The 22,877-nt window shown below is 45.2% G+C and overlaps 3 protein-coding genes across 3 annotated transcripts; 1 reads left to right on the forward strand and 2 right to left on the reverse strand.

Annotated features, from left to right (window-relative positions):
- Positions 1-986: 986 nt before the first annotated feature.
- On the forward strand, positions 987-5,397 carry LOC123002515 (uncharacterized). Its single transcript, XM_044392826.1, has 2 exons — positions 987-4,699; positions 5,223-5,397. Exons 1-2 carry the CDS (start codon positions 987-989, stop codon positions 5,395-5,397), a joined length of 3,888 nt encoding a protein of 1,295 aa, XP_044248761.1.
- Positions 5,398-7,500: 2,103 nt separating this feature from the next.
- Positions 7,501-11,335, reverse strand: LOC138912187 (uncharacterized). Its single transcript, XM_070212050.1, has 3 exons — positions 9,206-11,335; positions 8,883-9,130; positions 7,501-8,284 (listed from the first exon to the last, which is right to left on the reverse strand). The coding sequence occupies exons 1-3, from the start codon at positions 11,333-11,335 to the stop codon at positions 7,501-7,503; spliced, it is 3,162 nt and encodes a 1,053-aa protein (XP_070068151.1).
- A 2,409-nt stretch (positions 11,336-13,744) lies between these two features.
- On the reverse strand, positions 13,745-19,737 carry LOC123002516 (uncharacterized). Its single transcript, XM_070212051.1, has 3 exons — positions 15,631-19,737; positions 15,248-15,555; positions 13,745-14,711 (listed from the first exon to the last, which is right to left on the reverse strand). The coding sequence occupies exons 1-3, from the start codon at positions 19,735-19,737 to the stop codon at positions 13,745-13,747; spliced, it is 5,382 nt and encodes a 1,793-aa protein (XP_070068152.1).
- Positions 19,738-22,877: the final 3,140 nt, after the last annotated feature.

A 22,877-nucleotide genomic window follows, 5' to 3' on the forward strand; every position in this document is an offset into this window, starting at 1 on the left:
GACGTGATCTCACCAAGAGATCACACCATAGAACACAACGTTGGAGATATCTTCCATACAAGTCCTTTTGCCCAAGTCGTCAACAAGGCGACAGATTAAGGACACCTGAGCAAAGTCGACTCAGGAAGTTGGAAGACTGGTCAACAAGGCGACCAGCTCCGTCAACGATTTGATAAAATCGTTTTTTGTGATCCCGGTAAACGGATTTAGATCATCCAATCCCGGACACATTTTCGAAGTTGTCAACAGGCGACACTTTGAAACCAGAATCAAACATTCTCAGAATACGAGAACTCAGCACCACAGTTGCTGTCATCAAATTCACTCAAATCATTCATAAGTGTTAAAAGCTTCTTAGACCATTTCGGTTGCGAATAGGAGCGTATCCAGCTATACAAGCAAATAAAACCCTCCCAACGGGTCAGAAGTTTTTAACACAAGGTAATAAATATGAGTGACATGGAGGAACAAGCCGTCAAAGAAACACTTGACGTGCAAGAGGAGATCAGTCAAGAAATCTCCAAATTTATCATCAACTTCAAGAAAGATTCATCGGAGAGGAAATCAAGTCCGAACTATTATGAAAATAGACTAATGCGGTTATTCCACTACATTGGTCGGCTCATTCATTAGAACAATTTTTTCTCAGCCTATACGATTCTACGTAGGTGCGAGCAAGACAGATATATGTCAGCTGCAATGAGCAATTAATGAGCAAAATTTTAAAAACCGAAGGCCACCATTTTATTTTTTTTTGTATGAGCAAAATTGAATCTAAAAAGTACAATTTTGCTCATTTATTAGAGCTACTGTAAATCGGATCTTGCTCGCACCTACGTAAAATCGTATGGGCTGAGAAAAAATTGTACTAATGAATGATCCGAACGATGTAGTGGAATAACCGCATAACCATTCTCGATGACACTTGGAATCGATTCACAACGAATGATCTCAAGATTCCTCAAAAGTATAGAACTACGTTATACATGAAGTTCTATAACGACTGTCGTGAGTCATACGACAAATATCGAGCTATCATACGGGACGGCATGGAACAATCTACAAGCCAAGCCGAGGTAATTCCAGACCCAACTGGTAACCCTGCAAGCATTCAGCATCCCACGATAGGGTTCCAGAAACTAATATCTGCATGTCGTCGACAAAAGGCAATATTAGATTCTATTAGGCGCACTCTGAAAGAGTATTCAGGTACGGGAAAGAGCGTAACAAGTGATTTGATAAAATCACTATGGGCGCAAACGCAAGAGATCCATTTCTCGGTACATGAAGAATACGATGATCCAAGCAAAGGAGGATATGACATGAAATCCTTCCTGAAACTTGAAAAGGAAATTCAAGATATCTTAGGAGCAAAATCAAACTCCTCTAGCAATGAAGATATGCATTTGCCCAGAGTCAGCATCCCCAAACTCGATGGGGATCTACTCAAATGGACTCAGTTTTTTGACTTATTTAAATGCATGGTCCATGATACTAACATGCCGACGGTACGGAAAATGTGGTACCTAAAAACCACCGTAACTGGAGAGGCTGAAAGATTGATAAGACATATCGATCTTAAGGAAGAAAATTATCTCAGCGCCTGGGGTATATTAGTCGATTCCTACAACAATCCCCGACATGTGGCAGACACGATTCTCAATCGTTTCCTGCATCAAAACACAGTTAGTGACGATCCAAGGTCATTAAAAGAGTTGTACATTACAACTATCGAGTCTCTAGCATCATTAAAGGGACTGGGCATCGATGTATCAAGTTGGGATACAATATTGATTGCCATAATCAAGCAAAAATTGGATCTTGCAAGCAGAGCCCTATACGAGCAGTCGTTAGATGGGTCCCGAGAGTTACAGGGTCTCGACACACTGCTCAGCTTTCTGGACCAGCGCATCCGAGTTCTTGGAACAGGAAAAAAGGGACAACAATCAAGAAAGGAACAGAAGGGTACTACATGCTCATCAGCCAGTACTGGAAAAGGACCATGCTGTCAGTTTTGCAAAAGGAATCACTGGCTCTATAAATGCGATGACTTCCGCAGCAAAACAATACCCGAACGAGTTAATTGGTTACAAAAACAAAGACTGTGTGTCAACTGCTTCAGCAATGACCATAAGGCAAAGGATTGCCGTGGTCGCCCGTGTTTTAAGTGCGACAAGAAACATCATACTTTGTTGCATCTGGAAAACACATCAGGTGCATCATCCAATCAACATTCACCTACCGTAGGTGCAGCAAGCAACAAGAATTATAACTTGCTGGCCACAGTCAAAGTATCAGTGAAGGCTAGCAATGGTCAAGTTGCTACCTTCAGAGCGCTGCTAGATTCAGGATCACAAATAAATCTGATTTCCGAACGAATGGCTTCAGTACTATCACTGAAACTTCATGGAACTTCTCTACGGATCGAGGGCATTGGAGGCAATCCAAAAACCAGTAGAGCAAGAGCAAACGTTCAAATAAAATCAATGCATAACGCCTTCACACAAGAAGTTGAAGCCTTTGTCCTACCACACATAATAGCTGATCAACCGGCGCATCAGTTAAATTCGGCAAGCCTACAAATCCCAAGCAACATAGCTCTAGCCGATCCAAATTTCGATAAGCCAGGAGTAAAGGCAAAAATATTTATGCAAACGCTTTGGGCGCTGAACCTGAGTTGGGACGATGAGCTCCCTCAAGAACTACAAAATGATTGGAAGAACTATCGATCGGATCTCCAAGCATTAAACAGTATGCAAATTCCTAGGCACATCTATAATGGAAAGGTTCCAGTCCATCAAGAAGTACACACATTTGTGGATGCATCAGAGCGTGCGTACGGAGCAGCAGTGTATATAAGAGCTCCCTACAAAAACAATCAAATTTCGGTACGACTTCTTTGCTCCAAGTCACGAGTGGCTCCATCCGCGAAAGAAACTTTGCCTCGCCTTGAACTATGTCCTGCGCTGTTGGGCGCGGAACTAACACACAGAGTAAGAAAGGATTTGCGATTACCGATCGAGAAGGCTTCTGGATACTTCTGGACTGACTCAACTGTAGCTTTGTCCTGGATAAACGCATCGTCGGCCGCATACCACACGTTCGTCTCGAATCGGATAGCAAAAATCCAAGCTGTCTCAGATCCATCTCAATGGCGACACGTGTCCTCGGCAAACAATCCAGCAGATGTGCTATTAAGAGGAATTGAAGCCAGCAAATTATCAGAACATACCCTCTGGCTGTATGGACCACTTTTTTTACACGGTTCAAGTGACAAATGGGTCAAGAGGCCCATAATCGGTCTAAGTGATCTTGAACGGCGAACAAAACAAGTGAGTCTTCCAGCATGTCAGGGTCAGACAGGGGAAGAACTCTATAATTGCAAGCATAGCAATAGTTTTCGAAAGCTACAGAGAATTGTGGCATATATGATGCGTTTCTGTTACAAAAGAAACAGATCAAGTACAACCACCCTATGCATCGGTGAACTAACTCACGCTCGTACTATCATACTGCGCACCATTCAGAAAATTGACTTCGCATGTGAGTACAAGCAACTTGTTGCCCACAAGGCCGTGGACAAAAAGAGCGCTCTCGTCTCTCTATTCCCCATGACCGGCAAGGATAGCCTCATCAGAGTCGGAGGGAGATTAGAAGAATCTAAACTCACGTATAACGCAAAGCATCAAATCTTGCTTCCTTACAATGATCCAATAGTAAGAATGCTGTTGCGAGAAATGCATGAAGAGAACATGCATTGCGGTGCTCAGGCGTTAAGAGCCATTGCCAGACAGCAATATTGGATTATCAATGATAAAACAATGGCGAGGAGCATTATACATTGTTGTGTCAAGTGTACAAAGGCACGGCCCAAACTAATGCAACAAATCATGGGCAATCTGCCAGTCGACCGAGTAACACAAGCTCGACCATTCTTTAATTCTGGTGTTGATTACTGCGAGCCAATTTGTATTCACCATAAACTCCGTGGAAAGAGACCAGACAAGGCGTATATTGCAGTTTTCTGCTGTTTTGCTACGAAGGCAGTACATCTAGAGTTGGTAAGCGACCTAACAACAGATGCATTCTTAGGTGCTCTTCGACGGTTCTTGAGTCGACGTGGAAGGTGTCAGACCATCCACTGCGATAATGCAACCAACTTCGTCGGCGCCAACAATAAACTAAAGGCCTTAGAAGAAGCGATCTTCACGGATAAGGCACAAGCCCAGATCATCCACCATTGCAATCAGAGACAGGTGGATTTTAAGTTCATACCGCCCCGAGCTCCATCGTTCGGCGGGCTGTGGGAGGCTGCAGTAAAATCTGCGAAACGGTTACTAGTATCAGTCACAGCCACCGCATCATTGACGTTTGAGGAGCTTAACACTGTAATAGTGGAAGTCGAAGCAATTCTTAATTCTCGACCTATTACACCCATGTCGTTTGATCCTACGGATGCGTCTGCATTAACCCCAGGTCATTTTCTGATTGGTGAGCCTCTAACGGCCCCACCCGATGTAAATCTCTCCCCAACCAACAAAACATTGGTAAAAAGATGGGAATTAGTGTCCAGACTTAAGCACGCATTCTGGAAGCAGTGGTCAATGGAATACCTTCAAGAGCTTCAAACGCGCAACAAATGGAAGACCATGTCGCAGAACGTCAAAGAAGGGCTACTTGTATTAATAAAAGAAGATAGGTTAGGTTAGGTTAGGTTAGAAACGGCTGCCAGACTAACGTCTGACACACTTAGACCTCTGTGGGTCCATTGTGATACCGTGTGATCTCTTTCCCTTATTTGGGGTCCCCTGTCTATTTTTTAATTTTCCTCTCGTCCTAGAAAATTTGGATACTTAGCATGTCTTCCACCCGGAAGATTTAACGAAAGAGTTTATACTTTTAAGGTTGATCTCCGATATTTCGGTTAGATCGCTAATGAAGGGGTTTCCTAGATGTTTCAGCCTTAGTCTGCATAGGGCTGGGCAGAAACATAGGAGGTGCTCCACCGTTTCTTCCTCTTCCTCGTCTCTGCAAAGAAGATAACCTGCCGGTGATGAGTTGGCCGATGGGAAAAATAGTAAAGACATATCCTGGCAAGGATAATTACGTACGTGTAGTAGACGTAAAAATTGGTTCTCGCGTAGTTCAGCGACCAATCACACGGCTTGCCCCGCTTCTTAGGGAAGAAGTATCGACAAAGCGGTCTAACATTTCCATCGAAGGAGCAATAGTTTCAGAAGGGATCCCAAAAAGGAAGAAATTGGACAGCCAACCTGCACCAACCAAGAGAACGACGAGCAGCCATCACCTGAACCTACCCCACGAAGTTTGCGTTCAGCATTAGCGATGGTTGAACACTTGTTCAACGGCCGGGAGAATGTTCAGTCGCAGCAATAGTTATAAGTCAGCGCTCTGAAGTATCATATATCGGGTCAAGCCATCAGCAACATTATCAATGACCCACTTATTGGCACAAGCTTATTCTGCTGAATTGTAACTATCCGGGTCGCAAAAGGCATAATAACCGACACTTTGCTTTATACCTATTCTGTTAACCTATGCACTTTTTACCTATAAATACCGTTAAGTTTATACAATAAAATCAGTAACAATTTTGACTCCTACAATCAAGTTTTACTCATTTTGCATTCAACAGAGGCTGTCGCTCTAGTCTTCAGATCCTCATATGCAATCCTTAGTCCAACTGGTTCAAGTTCTAGTTGCGACGACTTTAGGCAGACAGTTTATGTACTGTATGCCAGGCACCTAAGCCAATCAATAAACAGAACTCTTAAGTGCAAATTTACTGATTCCATGACTCTAAAATACAGTTCGGATACCCTCACACAAAATTCAATACTCAGGGAGCGTTAGTAGTTCGAGCTGGAAAAAAAGGCTATTTTCGTATAAAAATAACTTTTAAACGTGACTTTTTACAGTAATGTGTTATATACCAAAATTTAAGGAATCTCAAGGGCTATACAGTTTAAAGTTGTAAGGAAAATCGTAAGAGCCGTTTTTGAAAAGATTAAAAAAGAGCTAAAAAGAAAGTTAAAAAAAAAATTTCTTTTGTTCATATCTTTTTAACTATTACATTTACACAAATTGCATATAGGGGGCGTTTATAGCGTTTAAAAATACCAAACGAGATGCAGCACAAGTCTGTAGCTTTAGTAGTATAGAAGTTACGGCTTTCCGAATTTTAGCTATTTATAGCTGTTTTCCCGCTAAACTAGCGAGTTTTTCCAAAAGTGGTAGAACAAAAGTTTTTTATATCGATGTGATGAACGTCATATCAAATTTTCAGAACTTAAAAAACATGTTTTGGACAAACTGACAAACAGAATTAAATTTTCATTTTGGGGAGACGAAGAAAATCTTATTTTGGCTATAACTTTTGAACAGAGCGTCGGATTTTGACAAATGACCCCTCATTCGACGGGTATTTTCAAAAGAAATACAACTAAAACATTGCGAGGGGGCATTTATTCCCACCGGCCCCAACAGCTCCAAATTTCGAAATTTTCACTTTCACCGCTCTCTCTACCAAGCCAATTGATTTTCTTAAAGTCTTGGTATGCAATCCTGTTAGTTTTCGCAATACTTTTCGATAGATGTATCATTCAATATGATCGGACCATCACAGTAGATTTTCATTTCTTCGTGTATATATAGTAGTCGCCTTCGCACACTCTCTTGGTGCCCTTCGTCACTATATGGACTGCCGTCCATAGTGATTAATTTCAGACTGTTTACTCCTCCAGAATGACTTAAATAGATTAGGTAATTGGTGCTCCCGAAATATGCTTCCTTTAAATTTTTCAAAATGCTTTTTAGTAAGATACAGCAAGCGTATAAATAATCTCCTTGCCACAAAAAACGAGTGCCTGGATTTAGGAATTGTTTTTGATTCGAAATTTCTCTTCGTTGAACATATTTGAAATGGAGTGGGGCGGGTCTTCCAAACTTCGGGTTGGTGGTCGTAGATCAGGAAATACACGGCCGCAATGGGTTTTTAAACGTTATAAATTCCACGATTTATTTCAGAAAAAAAGACTTCACTGGTCGACTTTTCGGTTACACTTGAAAATTAGAACTAACTTAAAACTACAGAGTGGAAGCTCCAAGAGCCGCTTGGAGAGCGGAGTGGAGACACTTAACAGTGCGAGAGAGCGAGATGCGAGCGATCTGGAAGAACTGCTGTCTCGACTGTCAAGGCTCCAGGGGCGCTTGAAGGGAAAATTGGCCGGGACTGGGGGCGCCGCTTTGGCGCGAACATTCTCCCCCCCCTTGCGAGGGCGAACGTAGCAAAGGATTAATCCTTAGGCGTGTCTGCATGCTCCAGACACGACCCATCCAAAGACCGTGCCCTGTGCAACGGGCAGCCCATCTCGTATATTTAGGAACCCGGGCCTGATTACGTCGGGGTATACGTCCGAGCCCAACACCAGCGAGACTGTCGCTGGGCGATGGAACTGCTCATCGGCCAGACGGATATCATCAAATTGGGCTCGCATAGAATCGCTTAGCGCGCGGATAGGGGTGCGGATTCGTAGACTCTGACTGATCTTCAGCAGCACGTCGATCTGGAAATCGCCCGTCCTCGACCGGATTGTCGTCGAGCAAACTTCTTCGCCTCTCACTGTCGTCGTGGGCAACTTGAACGCAGTTGCCAGGGAGCTGTCGATGGTGCTGACGGGCGTGCAAGGGTCGATTAACGCAGCCGTCTCGAAGGTGGTGGCCCCAGACTCCAGCAACACGATGGCCGTCGGAAGAATGTGGAGGCTCTGATGCTGCAGGAGAGCCGCCACTGATGGAGTTGCTGCTGACGCTGGACGTCGGACCGGTGTCCGTGCTTCCCGCTGGCGATGGAGACCGCGAGACTGCCCTTGACAGCCGAGTGGTCGATCCGCGATGTTGCGAGGACGGCGATTGGCGACGTGGCGGGGATGGCGATTGACGACGCTGCTGGATGGGCGGTTGCCGAGTAGTCCCGGACATCTCGTGCAGGTGCAGCAGCGTGTGATGGTTCTGCCCGCACTTTTTGCACGTGTCGCCACTGCGACATTGCCCCCCTGAGTGTTGATGGGCCAGGCAATTCGCACAATATTTATTTATGAGGACAGCACGGAGCCGCTTCTCCGTGCTGAGCCTAAGGAAGCGGGTGCACTTCCGTAGAGGATGGATTCCCCGACAGACTCGGCAGCGGTAGGATCGAGTACCTCGTGAACGTCTGTCGTCCAAAGTTTGGGCGCTGCGAGGACGTGGAGCCATGGTTTTGATGCTTTAATAAAAAATGATAAGCAAATTTAGTATCAATTTGTGAACGGATTTTGAAAAATAAGGACAGAAGACTATTTTTGGAAAGCGGAGGTTGCCTTGGCCTCCATAGGAAGAAGTACTAGAATGAGGACAGAAGTTATTATTGCGGAAGTGCGGAGATTGCCTTGTCCTCCATAGGAAGAAGTACTAGTTTGTGGACCGGACGTTGGATGGTTCCACGAGAAGTAAGAATATCTACGACGCGTACTCTAGTATCAGCTCCTGAGATAGCAGCTACGATCCTGCCGAGCCGCCAGTCATTTGATGGCAAATTATCGTCCTTGATGACTACCATATCGTCGACTTGCAGATTTCTGGATGGACTCAACCACTTGTTGCGCTTGTGGAGTTCCTTTAGATACTCTTCTTTCCATCGCGAACTAAATTGTTGATGCTGCCAGCAAGTCTGTCGGGTCCTCTGACATTGGAGAGAGTGGTCTGGAATTAAGGCAGGCTTCAATCTTTGCCAGAAGCGTGGAAAGCTCTTCGAATGTATACTTGCGAGCGGACGTGGATTTGTAAAACAGCGTTTTAAAACTCTTTTTAATCCTGCCTCCCACAGGCCTCCCATATGGGGAGCTCCTGGGGGTATGAAACGCCACACGAGTCCCTGATGGCTATACGCATCGGTCACTGTCTCCTTTAGTGCTTGCGTAAAGTCACGGGAAATAAGACTTGAGGCGCCAACAAAGGTTTTGCCGTTGTCGGAATGGACCCGCTGAGGACAACCTCTTCTAGCTACAAAACGCGCAAACGCTGCTAGAAACTTCTCAGTTGTAAGGTCGGAGGTGGGTTCCAAATGGATGGCCTTTGTAGAAAAGCACACAAACACACAAACATATCCCTTAGTGATGAGACAAGCTCTCCCTGTATAGTTTTTTACCTCAAAGGGGCCGGCGTAATCGACGCCGGTGTAAGTAAATGGCCTGGAAAAAGAGGCTCGATCAGTCGGAAAATCGCCCATCAATTGGGTCTGCAGTCTTTTCTTATAAATGGTGCAGACCTTGCATGAATTCACCACGCCCTTTACCAGATTCTTGACTTTAGGAATCCAATATTTGGATCGCATCAGGCGCACTATCAATTGGTTGCCGCCATGAAGCGTAATCTGGTGCGTGAATTGGACAAGAAGACGAGATAACCGACAGCTGTACGGGAGTAATACAGGATGGCGCTCGTCATACTGCAGGACCTTGGAGGCAGTTAAGCGACCACATGCTCTTAAGAGTCCCTGTTGGTCTATAAATGGAAACAAATTAGCAATTGGGCTTGATGCGGGTATGGATCTTTTGCTTCGTAACAATCGAAGCTCGAGCGCGTAATCTTCACGCTGGGCAAGTATTATGTAGGTCCTCTCAGCCTCCCGGATCTCCCGATTACTGAGCTGCTTATCCGGACTTACCGGAGCCTTACGACAGCGATTTAGGAACCTTTGGACGTAAGCTAGGACTCGTAAAGCCTTGTCTAGTCTGGAAAAACGGTCAAGGAAATCATCAGCGGGGAGCTTTACGAAATGAACCTTCACCGCGCGCTGCTCTAATTCCGTGACTGGGTGTGGATCCGAAGTTTCTGGCCATTGAAGTTTGGGCAATTGTAACCACTGGGGCCCATGCCACCAGAGGTTGCTATCGCCCAGCTCTTGCAGGGACACGCCGCGACTAGCTAGGTCGGCAGAATTGTGTTCTGACCGCACATGTGACCAATTCTCAATCTTTGTAGCTTGAGCTATTTTGGTTACGCGGTTGGCTACGAATGTGGTCCAGGAGCAGGCTGGTTTCTTTAACCATGCCAGGACAATGGTAGAATCTGTCCAGCAGAAAATCTCAGAGCTTTTTGACAGCATATTTGGAAGGATGGTAGATGCCATATCTGCCAGAAATAGGGCACCACATAGCTCGAGTCGGGGGAGAGATACAGTTTTCACAGGGGCAACCCGGGTCTTTGCCGTTAGCAGATTAGTCAATATCTGCTGACCGACTTCAACCCTGACATACAGCGCCGCCCCATAGGCTTTTTGGGAAGCGTCACAGAACCCGTGAAGCTCGATTTTTACCTGGGGCTGGTAACCGACCCATCTCGGAATACGGATTTGATCGAGATCGGAATAACTTTGCAGGAACACTTGCCATCTATTTCTCATTTCGTCGGGAAGGTTGTCATCCCAGCCTAACTCTTGCAGCCAGATCTCCTGCATAAAAATTTTGGCCCGGACGATGAACGGTGCAAGCCATCCAGCGGGATCGAATAGCTTTGCGATCTGGGAGAGAACTTCTCTTTTAGTATAGGAGGACTTGACGGATATTTCTGGGGGCACGAAGTAGAACTCGTCGGTGGTTGCTCTCCAACGAATGCCGAGGGTTTTGGCTGTGCTTTCGGCATCAATATTTAGGAACTCAGAATGGAGAAGATGCTCATTTGGAATGTCCTTTAAAACCCCCTTGTGGTTGGAAGTCCACTTTCTAAGCGGAAAACCGGCCGAATTCAAAGCGGTTACTAACTCCTGGATGGCAAGTTGAGCTTCTTGTTGAGAATTCGATCCTGCTAAAACGTCATCAACATACATGAAGTTGCGGATTATATGACTGGCTTTTGGAAACTGCTGATCGACGTCATCAGCCAGCTGTTTCAGCACTCGGATGGCGAGATAGGGCGCGCAATTGACACCGAATGTTACGGTTTTCAGCTCGTAATCTCGAAAGTCACCTTCCTTGTTTCGGAAAAGAATCCTTTGAAAGGGCGTGTGCTTTGGATCGAACCAGATCTGCCTATACATTTTCGTGATGTCTGCACTAAAAACATACTTGAAATAGCGCCACTTTAAAATCTGAATTGTTAAGTCAGATTGGAGGACTGGACCGGCATGAAGCACATCGTTCAAGCTAGTCCCATTTGCTGACGGGCTGGAAGCGTTGAATACCACCCGGAGTTTCGTGGTCGTGCTTTCGGGTTTTATAACCGCATGGTGTGGGAGGTAGTAGTTTGGAGAATTGTGAGTGGGCGAAACCTCTCTCATATGGCCTAAATCCAAATATTCTTGAATCACGGAGTTGTACTGCTCATTTAATGAAGTGTCCCTTCGTAAACGATTCTCGTTTCTCAGAAACTGAGCAAGTGCTATAGACCTTGAGTAACCCAACTCTGATCCACAATGATCGGGGTCGCAGAACGGTAACGTCACTACGTACTTCCCGCTCGCGTCTCTAGTTGTGGTTCGTAGAAAATTACTTTCTCTCGCGTAGTTCAGCGACCAATCACACGGCTTGCCCCGCTTCTTAGGGAAGAAGTATCGACAAAGCGGTCTAACATTTCCATCGAAGGAGCAATAGTTTCAGAAGGGACCCCAAAAAGGAAGAAATTGGACAGCCAACCTGCACCAACCAAGAGAACGACGAACAGCCATCACCTGAACCTACCCCACGAAGTTTGCGTTCAGCATTAGCAATGGTTGAACACTTGTTCAACGGCCGGGAGAATGTTCAGTCGCAGCAATAGTTATAAGTCAGCGCTCTGAAGTATCATATATCGGGTCAAGCCATCAGCAACATTATCAATGACCCACTTATTGGCACAAGCTTATTCTGCTGAATTGTAACTATCCGGGTCGCAAAAGGCATAATAACCGACACTTTGCTTTATACCTATTCTGTTAACCTATGCACTTTTTACCTATAAATACCGTTAAGTTTATACAATAAAATCAGTAACAATTTTGACTCCTACAATCAAGTTTTACTCATTTTGCATTCAACAGAGGCTGTCGCTCTAGTCTTCAGATCCTCATATGCAATCCTTAGTCCAACTGGTTCAAGTTCTAGTTGCGACGACTTTAGGCAGACAGTTTATGTACTGTATGCCAGGCACCTAAGCCAATCAATAAACAGAACTCTTAAGTGCAAATTTACTGATTCCATGACTCTAAAATACAGTTCGGATACCCTCACACAAAATTCAATACTCAGGGAGCTCGAACTACTAGCTGGAAAAAAAGGCTATTTTCGTATAAAAATAACTTTTAAACGTGACTTTTTACAGTAATGTGTTATATACCAAAATTTAAGGAATCTCAAGGGCTATACAGTTTAAAGTTGTAAGGAAAATCGTAAGAGCCGTTTTTGAAAAGATTAAAAAAGAGCTAAAAAGAAAGTTAAAAAAAAATTTCTTTTGTTCATATCTTTTTAACTATTACATTTACACAAATTGCATATGGGGGGCGTTTATAGCGTTTAAAAATACCAAAAGAGATACAGCACAAGTCTGTAGCTTTAGTAGTATAGAAGTTACGGCTTTCCGAATTTTAGCTATTTATAGCTGTTTTCCCGCTAAACTAGAGAGTTTTTCCAAAAGTGGTAGAACAAAAGTTTTTTATATCGATGTGATGAACGTCATATCAAATTTTCAGAACTTAAAAAACATGTTTTGGACAAACTGACAAACTGACAAACAGAATTAAATTTTCATTTTGGGGAGACGAAGAAAATCTTATTTTGGCTATAACTTTTGAACGGAGCGTCGGATTTTGACAAATGACCCCTCATTCGACGGGTATTTTCAAAAGGAATACAACTAAAACATTGCGAGGGGGCATTTATTCCCACCGGCCCCAACAGCTCCAAATTTCGAAATTTTCACTTTCACCGCTCTCTCTCCCAAGCCAATTGATTTTCTTAAAGTCTTGGTATGCAATCCTGTTAGTTTTCGCAATACTTTTCGATAGATGTATCATTCAATATGATCGGACCATCACAGTAGATTTTCATTTCTTCGTGTATATATAGTAGTCGCCTTCGCACACTCTCTTGGTGCCCTTCGTCACTATATGGACTGCCGTCCATAGTGATTAATTTCAGACTGTTTACTCCTCCAGAATGACTTAAATAGATTAGGTAATTGGTGCTCCCGAAATATGCTTCCTTTAAATTTTTCAAAATGCTTTTTAGTAAGATACAGCAAGCGTATAAATAATCTCCTTGCCACAAAAAACGAGTGCCTGGATTTAGGAATTGTTTTTGATTCGAAATTTCTCTTCGTTGAACATATTTGAAATGGAGTGGGGCGGGTCTTCCAAACTTCGGGTTGGTGGTCGTAGATCAGGAAATACACGGCCGCAATGGGTTTTTAAACGTTATAAATTCCACGATTTATTTCAGAAAAAAAGACTTCACTGGTCGACTTTTCGGTTACACTTGAAAATTAGAACTAACTTAAAACTACAGAGTGGAAGCTCCAAGAGCCGCTTGGAGAGCGGAGTGGAGACACTTAACAGTGCGAGAGAGCGAGATGCGAGCGATCTGGAAGAACTGCTATCTCGACTGTCAAGGCTCCAGGGGCGCTTGAAGGGAAAATTGGCCGGGACTGGGGGCGCCGCTTTGGCGCGAACATTCTCCCCCCCCTTGCGAGGGCGAACGTAGCAAAGGATTAATCCTTAGGCGTGTCTGCATGCTCCAGACACGACCCATCCAAAGACCGTGCCCTGTGCAACGGGCAGCCCATCTCGTATATTTAGGAACCCGGGCCTGATTACGTCGGGGTATACGTCCGAGCCCAACACCAGCGAGACTGTCGCTGGACGATGGAACTGCTCATCGGCCAGACGGATATCATCAAATTGGGCTCGCATAGAATCGCTTAGCGCGCGGATAGGGGTGCGGATTCGTAGACTCTGACTGATCTTCAGCAGCACGTCGATCTGGAAATCGCCCGTCCTCGACCGGATTGTCGTCGAGCAAACTTCTTCGCCTCTCACTGTCGTCGTGGGCAACTTGAACGCAGTTGCCAGGGAGCTGTCGATGGTGCTGACGGGCGTGCAAGGGTCGATTAACGCAGCCGTCTCGAAGGTGGTGGCCCCAGACTCCAGCAACACGATGGCCGTCGGAAGAATGTGGAGGCTCTGATGCTGCAGGAGAGCCGCCACTGATGGAGTTGCTGCTGACGCTGGACGTCGGACCGGTGTCCGTGCTTCCCGTGCCGCTGGCGATGGAGACCGCGAGACTGCCCTTGACAGCCGAGTGGTCGATCCGCGATGTTGCGAGGACGGCGATTGGCGACGTGGCGGGGATGGCGATTGACGACGCTGCTGGATGGGCGGTTGCCGAGTAGTCCCGGACATCTCGTGCAGGTGCAGCAGCGTGTGATGGTTCTGCCCGCACTTTTTGCACGTGTCGCCACTGCGACATTGCCCCCCTGAGTGTTGATGGGCCAGGCAATTCGCACAATATTTATTTATGAGGACAGCACGGAGCCGCTTCTCCGTGCTGAGACTAAGGAAGCGGGTGCACTTCCGTAGAGGATGGATTTCCCGACAGACTCGGCAGCGGTAGGATCGAGTACCTCGTGAACGTCTGTCGTCCAAAGTTTGGGCGCTGCGAGGACGTGGAGCCATGGTTTTGATGCTTTAATAAAAAATGATAAGCAAATTTAGTATCAATTTGTGAACGGATTTTGAAAAATAAGGACAGAAGACTATTTTTGGAAAGCGGAGGTTGCCTTGGCCTCCATAGGAAGAAGTACTAGAATGAGGACAGAAGTTATTATTGCGGAAGTGCGGAGATTGCCTTGTCCTCCATAGGAAGAAGTACTAGTTTGTGGACCGGACGTTGGATGGTTCCACGAGAAGTAAGAATATCTACGACGCGTACTCTAGTATCAGCTCCTGAGATAGCAGCTACGATCCTGCCGAGCCGCCAGTCATTTGATGGCAAATTATCGTCCTTGATGACTACCATATCGTCGACTTGCAGATTTCTGGATGGACTCAACCACTTGTTGCGCTTGTGGAGTTCCTTTAGATACTCTTCTTTCCATCGCGAACTAAATTGTTGATGCTGCCAGCAAGTCTGTCGGGTCCTCTGACATTGGAGAGAGTGGTCTGGAATTAAGGCAGGCTTCAATCTTTGCCAGAAGCGTGGAAAGCTCTTCGAATGTATACTTGCGAGCGGACGTGGATTTGTAAAACAGCGTTTTAAAACTCTTTACTCCTGCCTCCCACAGGCCTCCCATATGGGGAGCTCCTGGGGGTATGAAACGCCACACGAGTCCCTGATGGCTATACGCATCGGTCACTGACTCCTTTAGTGCTTGCGTAAAGTCACGGGAAATAAGACTTGAGGCGCCAACAAAGGTTTTGCCGTTGTCGGAATGGACCCGCTGAGGACAACCTCTTCTAGCTACAAAACGCGCAAACGCTGCTAGAAACTTCTCAGTTGTAAGGTCGGAGATGGGTTCCAAATGGATGGCCTTTGTAGAAAAGCACACAAACACACAAACATATCCCTTAGTGATGAGACAAGCTCTCCCTGTATAGTTTTTTACCTCAAAGGGGCCGGCGTAATCGACGCCGGTGTAAGTAAATGGCCTGGCCAAATTAGCAATTGGGCTTGATGCGGGTATGGATCTTTTGCTTCGTAACAATCGAAGCTCGAGCGCGTAATCTTCACGCTGGGCAAGTATTATGTAGGTCCTCTCAGCCTCCCGGATCTCCCGATTACTGAGCTGCTTATCCGGACTTACCGGAGCCTTACGACAGCGATTTAGGAACCTTTGGACGTAAGCTAGGACTCGTAAAGCCTTGTCTAGTCTGGAAAAACGGTCAAGGAAATCATCAGCGGGGAGCTTTACGAAATGAACCTTCACCGCGCGCTGCTCTAATTCCGTGACTGGGTGTGGATCCGAAGTTTCTGGCCATTGAAGTTTGGGCAATTGTAACCACTGGGGCCCATGCCACCAGAGGTTGCTATCGCCCAGCTCTTGCAGGGACACGCCGCGACTAGCTAGGTCGGCAGAATTGTGTTCTGACCGCACATGTGACCAATTCTCAATCTTTGTAGCTTGAGCTATTTTGGTTACGCGGTTGGCTACGAATGTGGTCCAGGAGCAGGCTGGTTTCTTTAACCATGCCAGGACAATGGTAGAATCTGTCCAGCAGAAAATCTCAGAGCTTTTTGACAGCATATTTGGAAGGATGGTAGATGCCATATCTGCCAGAAATAGGGCACCACATAGCTCGAGTCGGGGGAGAGATACAGTTTTCACAGGGGCAACCCGGGTCTTTGCCGTTAGCAGATTAGTCAATATCTGCTGACCGACTTCAACCCTGACATACAGCGCCGCCCCATAGGCTTTTTGGGAAGCGTCACAGAACCCGTGAAGCTCGATTTTTACCTGGGGCTGGTAACCGACCCATCTCGGAATACGGATTTGATCGAGATCGGAATAACTTTGCAGGAACACTTGCCATCTATGGCTCATTTCGTCGAGAAGGTTGTCATCCAAGCCTAACTCTTGCAGCCAGATCTCCTGCATAAAAATTTTGGCCCGGACGATGAACGGTGCAAGCCATCCAGCGGGATCGAATAGCTTTGCGATCTGGGAGAGAACTTCTCTTTTAGTATAGGAGGACTTGACGGATATTTCTGGGGGCACGAAGTAGAACTCGTCGGTGGTTGCTCTCCAACGAATGCCGAGGGTTTTGGCTGTGCTTTCGGCATCAATATTTAGGAACTCAGAATGGAGAAGATGCTCATTTGGAATGTCCTTTAAAACCCCCTTGTGGTTGGAAGTCCACTTTCTAAGCGGAAAACCGGCCGAATTCAAAGCGGTTACTAACTCCTGGATGGCAAGTTGAGCTTCTTGTTGAGAATTCGATCCTGCTAAAACGTCATCAACATACATGAAGTTGCGGATTATATGACTGGCTTTTGGAAACTGCTGATCGACGTCATCAGCACGCTGTTTCAGCACTCGGATGGCGAGATAGGGCGCGCAATTGACACCGAATGTTACGGTTTTCAGCTCGTAATCTCGAATGTCACCTTCCTTGTTTCGGAAAAGAATCCTTTGAAAGGGCGTGTGCTTTGGATCGAACCAGATCTGCCTATACATTTTCGTGATGTCTGCACTAAAAACATACTTGAAATAGCGCCACTTTAAAATCTGAATTGTTAAGTCAGATTGGAGGACTGGACCGGCATGAAGCACATCGTTCAAGCTAGTCCCATTTGCTGACGGGCTGTAAGCGTTGAATACCACCCGGAGTTTCGTGGTCGTGCTTTCGGGTTTTATAACCGCATGGTGTGGGAGGTAGTAGTTTGGAGAATTGTGAGTGGGCGAAACCTCTCTCATATGGCCTAAATCCAAATACTCTTGAATCACGGAGTTGTACTGCTCATTTAATGGAGTGTCCCTTCGTAAACGATTCTCGTTTCTCAGAAACTGAGCAAGTGCTATAGACCTTGAGTAACCCAACTCTGATCCACAAAGATCGGGGTCGCAGAACGGTAACGTCACTACGTACTTCCCGCTCGCGTCTCTAGTTGTGGTTCGTAGAAAATTCCTTTCGCAGACGGAATCGGACTCTTTTACCATTTTTGATGGTAGATCTTCCACCTCCCAAAACTTCGTAAGAAGTTTGTCTAAGGACGCCTCACTTGTTTTTGTAATTTGAGTCGTAAAGGCTGAGACTCGGTTGCTCGTGGACATGGACACTGGACCAGTGAGCACCCACCCGAAGATGGTCTCTTGCCCAAAAAGAGATCCGCAGATGTTGGTCTTTGTGCCACTCAGCAGCACGGATGGAAGAATATCAGCTCCGATAAGAACGTCTATCTGGGAACTCTGAAGAAATGTGGGATCTGCCCATTGAAGGTTTGGCAAATCTCTCAGGATATCTTGTGGAATGGAATGTGAGGGTAATCTGCCTGCTAGTTCTGGCAGAACATACGCTGCGGTGTCTAACTGCAGGCCCGGCTTAGTAGGAGAACGAATGGCGAAATGGCAAAGCCTTGTTGACTGGGCAGAAACGGTCTGATTTAAACCAGACACTTGAGCTTGAATGGGGCGGAACGGCAGATTGACCAACTTGAAAAGACGCTCCGTTATGAACGTCGCTTCTGATCCCGAGTCGATCAAAGCGCGTGCTCGGAAGTGGGTGCCGAGGTGGCAAATATCAATCATTGCCGTGCCCAACAGAACTGCCTTTGAGCCCGAGGCAAAACAGACTTGTACATTTGAGTGTTCATCGGGAATGTCTGAGCCTCCCGACGGAGGATCGGATCTAGGTCTCGCATGTCCAGAGGAACTTGGATTGTTGGAAAATGGGTTGCCTCGATGCAAAAGCGTGTGATGTCTCCCTCGGCATACAAAGCAGCTGTCCGTACTGGAACAATCCCGGAGCTGATGGCCTCTCGCGAAGCAATTCAAGCATAACTGCTTCTTTTTTATGTAGTTTTCCCGCGCCTCGACTGCCATCTGAATGAAGCGAGGGCACAACCGCACTGGGTGAGTCTCCTTAGAGCACAAATCGCAACTCTTTGGTTTGACACTCACTTTGGCTTCAAAGGAGTTAAGCTTCTTCGTAACTTGGGAATTTTTGGAAGTTGACGGACCACCAAGACTCTGCTTCATGTCCTCAATGGCTTCTAAGGTTCTATACCTATCGCTAAGGAACGCGTTCATCTCATCCCATGTAGGAACATCAGACTTTGATGTAAGGGATTGTTCCCACAAGGAAAGGGTCAATCTGGGCAACTTACTGGCGCACAGGTAGACCAGCAAGCAATCCCAATTTTCGGTTGATATTTTGGAGTGGGCTAATGCTGTCAGGCACCCTTGGATGGTGCTCTGAAGCTCTATTATGGAGTGGCCAGTTTCGGCATTAACGGACCTTAAGTTAAATAGGAGCTTGAGCTGACTGTTCACTAAAAGTCTTTTGTTTTCGAAACGGTCTCGAAGCGCCTCCCAAGCGGAAGCGAAACCATCATTAGTGAGCGGGGACTTGGCAACAATTGCCTTTGCCTCACCGCTCGTTTTCGCGTTGAGATGGAATAACTTCTCGACCGGCGTCAACCGTGTGTTGTTGACGTAGAAGGCAGTGAAAAGGTCCCTGAATGTTGGCCATTTGAGATAGTCTCCCTCAAATACTTCTGTATCACATGGAGGCAACCGGCACCCAGACGGAATGTACGCGGACTGATTGTCGGTGCTCGACAACGGCTGCTGTGAACTGGCTCGGTCAATTAACTCGCTGAGCTGAACCGATAGCTCCTCGTACACCGAATAGCAATATTCATATTTTCGGTGTAGAGTCGCCAAAATATCCGACGCCTCGTCAGTCGTAAGGCTGGAAATCGTGTCTAGACAACCTTCAAATTCCTTCTCGGCTATGTCCCAGAGTGAACGGACTTGTTCTTTTCGGACTTTGCAGGTGTGGACGGACGGAGCTGCAGCTCCTGGAGTTTCTATAGTCGCTCTGAAATGGCTCATACGGTCGGACACCGTGATAAACCGCGCGAGGGCTGCAACTGCAATTTCATTACTCATTTTTGCCTGAGAACGAGTTGCTAGCGACTTTACGGACTTGGTCTGGATTTGCGACCTAACTTTAGGCGTGAGCGGACTTAGAGACAATCGTTTCGGATGCATTGTAGGAACAGACAACTTCTTGTCGCCTGCTTGGCTGGCTACTGAAGTTTCGCTCTTTGCCTTTGATATTGGTTTTGGGGCTACTGGGCTTGAGGTGCGCGCGCGTGGTGATGCGGATAGCGATCGCGTTTTATTTGCAGACGGAACTGACAACTTAGTTTTGTCTCCTGGCATTCCAGAAAGGTCCGTCCTGGAATGTGGTCACGCTGTTGCGGATCACCGGGATTGATTGGCAAAGAAAAGGAACGACGAAAATGGATAACTTCCGGAAAATACGGCCCCAAAATTTCAAAAAATCTAATAGCTGAATGTCAACAATAGTGGATCGACGCGACAAAAAATATTACGGAATTAGTTCAATTTTTGTTTAAAAAAAAAAACAAAAATGGTAATATATCGCAGTGGCTTCTTAGTTTCCTCGGTATGGATTGCAAGCGGTCCGCTTTTGTTTCCTAGCGTTGCAGCTCCGTGGTCTACTTTGGAATATGTGGAAACGGAACACCAATAAAAATTTCAAGGTTTTCGCAACAACTATTTTAACGTGCGAGGAAAATATCGCTGCTGTGGAAAAAATAATATTCTGCAAGATATTTGCAGTCGGTTGCTGTGCTGCGAAAATGAGCGGTAGGAATGGGAAAATATATATATCGCGCACCGTCACGGCTTGGTCCCCAAAAAAATATTTATTTATTTTTATTTTAATGGATGTGAGCCGCCGGTGTGTGCGAATTAGCGCTGCTGAAATAAATACCATGCAAATTCTGGACAAGCGTATCGTGCTGGTGGGTTCGGTGGAAACAGGTTATTTTTTTGGTAATTTTATGCAATATATAATAAATTGTGTTCAGCGGAAACAAGTTATTTTGGTATTGTGTATAATATAATTAATTGTGTTGGGTGGAAAATATATATAATTGTGCATATATTAATATGTGTATCAGCATCAGGATTATATGTTTTTAATTTGTGTATATATATTGTATATTTTATCTTCGGAAATTATAAATGATGTGGGCTGTATTTTAAATGTTGATTTGGAAATGTTTGTAGGGTGTACCGAGAAGGAACGTACGTGTGTATCGTGCTTACGTTGCCTTACGTTACGTTACGTGACTTTTCCCTAATGTACATACGTGGAAATGGATATGTCGATATGTACGTACATTAATAAGCATGCATTAGGATTATGTATATGTGTATGTATGGGCGTATGGATGTGTGTTTTAAAATTGTAATTTTAAATATTTTGTAAATTGGAGATAACGTAGATATATGTGTATGTATGGGCGTATGGATGTGTGTTTTAAAATTGTAATTTTAAATATTTTGTAAATTGGAGATAATGTGGATATATGTGTATGTATGGGCGTATGGATGTGTTTTAAAATTGTAATTTTAAATATTTTGTAAATTGGAGATAATGTGGATATATGTGTATGTATGGGCGTATGGATGTGTGTTTTAAAATTGTAATTTTAAATATTTTGTAAATTGGAGATAATGTGGACTGTATGGTAAATGTCGCTGTAGAAATGTTCGCAGGGTGTAACGCGGAGGTACGTGTATGTTAGCTTACGTACATATGTTGCGCTGGTCAGGCATATGTATGTACGTACATTAAAAAGTGTGCATCTGGATTGTATGTCCGTATGAACCCGAATATGTATGGAAAGTGGGAAATATGAAAAGCAAAGCCGGAAAATGGCGGTCGTATGAAGAGGGAAATAGCAATACGAAAAAAGAAGCCGGAATATGGCGGTCGTATGAAAATGGAAATAGCAATACGAAAAAGAAGCCGGAATATGGCGATCGTATGCACAAATGGAAATGGCCGATCAGACAGATATAAGAAAATTGGGTTCTTGGGAAATATCTGACTGGTCGGCAATGGAATAATGGAATATTCGTACTTATCTTGAACTTGGAACTTGGAAACTCCGCCGGTTGGACGCTGGTACTTTAAAAACTCTTCTCCTGGTTTACCGGTCGATGGATCATGAAATGGAGTGGGGCGGGTCTTCCAAACTTCGGGTTGGTGGTCGTAGATCAGGAAATACACGGCCGCAATGGGTTTTTAAACGTTATAAATTCCACGATTTATTTCAGAAAAAAAGACTTCACTGTTCGACTTTTCGGTTACACTTGAAAATTAGAACTAACTTAAAACTACAGAGTGGAAGCTCCAAGAGCCGCTTGGAGAGCGGAGTGGAGACACTTAACGAGAGCGAGATGCGAGCGATCTGGAAGAACTGCTGTCTCGACTGTCAAGGCTCCAGGGGCGCTTGAAGGGAAAATTGGCCGGGACTGGGGGCGCCGCTTTGGCGCGAACAATATTAACTACATCATACCTAAAGCATATGCCATGTACGGATTCATCAAGCGCAACACAACTCACTTCTCTGACCCATACACTAAGCTTACCCTATTCTTCTCATTTGTTCGCACTGCCTCTAGCTAATACCCTTGCACCTCCTCCTGTCCCACTTTCTAGCATCAACAATTAGGTCTCTCTCTCTCTCGTGTGTAGTCGCTTTATTGATCGCTCTATAAAATAAACGATATTCTATCGAAGACTACATCTATAAAATTCAAGAAAGTCGATAACCGTCAAAAATACTACCAGCTCTATCCGCGAACATCACAACATAGTGTTAATAAACAAAGTTTACTCTGTAAATCAGAAAATAAATTCTTGTTGAGTGCGGTTGTGCGTGCACAAAAATCTTAAGCCCACGCGAAAAGATCAGGCTGCTTGGTGAAATCGGAATGTACAGGCGCGAGCACAAGAAACAACTTAGCTTGCAGTTTCTGGGTTTCAATTCAGAAGCGATAATTTATGTAAATGAGCAATTGTTAAAAGAACATTATCTCATTTTCAATGAAGCTATGCAGATGAAAAAGCATAAAGTTCTTACGGCTGTCTTTACACGACGCGGACTTGTGCACGTACGCTGTGCATCAAGAGTATGGAGGATCTTTCGTCACTTACGTCCGTTAAACATTCGCCTGATCCACTTTCTACATCTCTCACTAACGCTTCGGCTGGACCCGAAGCCGATAGCTTTCGTTCTTAATCGTAAAAATTGTATCCTAATTAAGATAGGTCTTAAAATAGTTTACTTTGAGAAATTAAGAATTTA

The sequence above is a fragment of the Drosophila takahashii genome, chromosome 2R, assembly GCF_030179915.1.
Source record: "Drosophila takahashii strain IR98-3 E-12201 chromosome 2R, DtakHiC1v2, whole genome shotgun sequence".
NCBI lineage: Eukaryota > Metazoa > Arthropoda > Insecta > Diptera > Drosophilidae > Drosophila > Drosophila takahashii.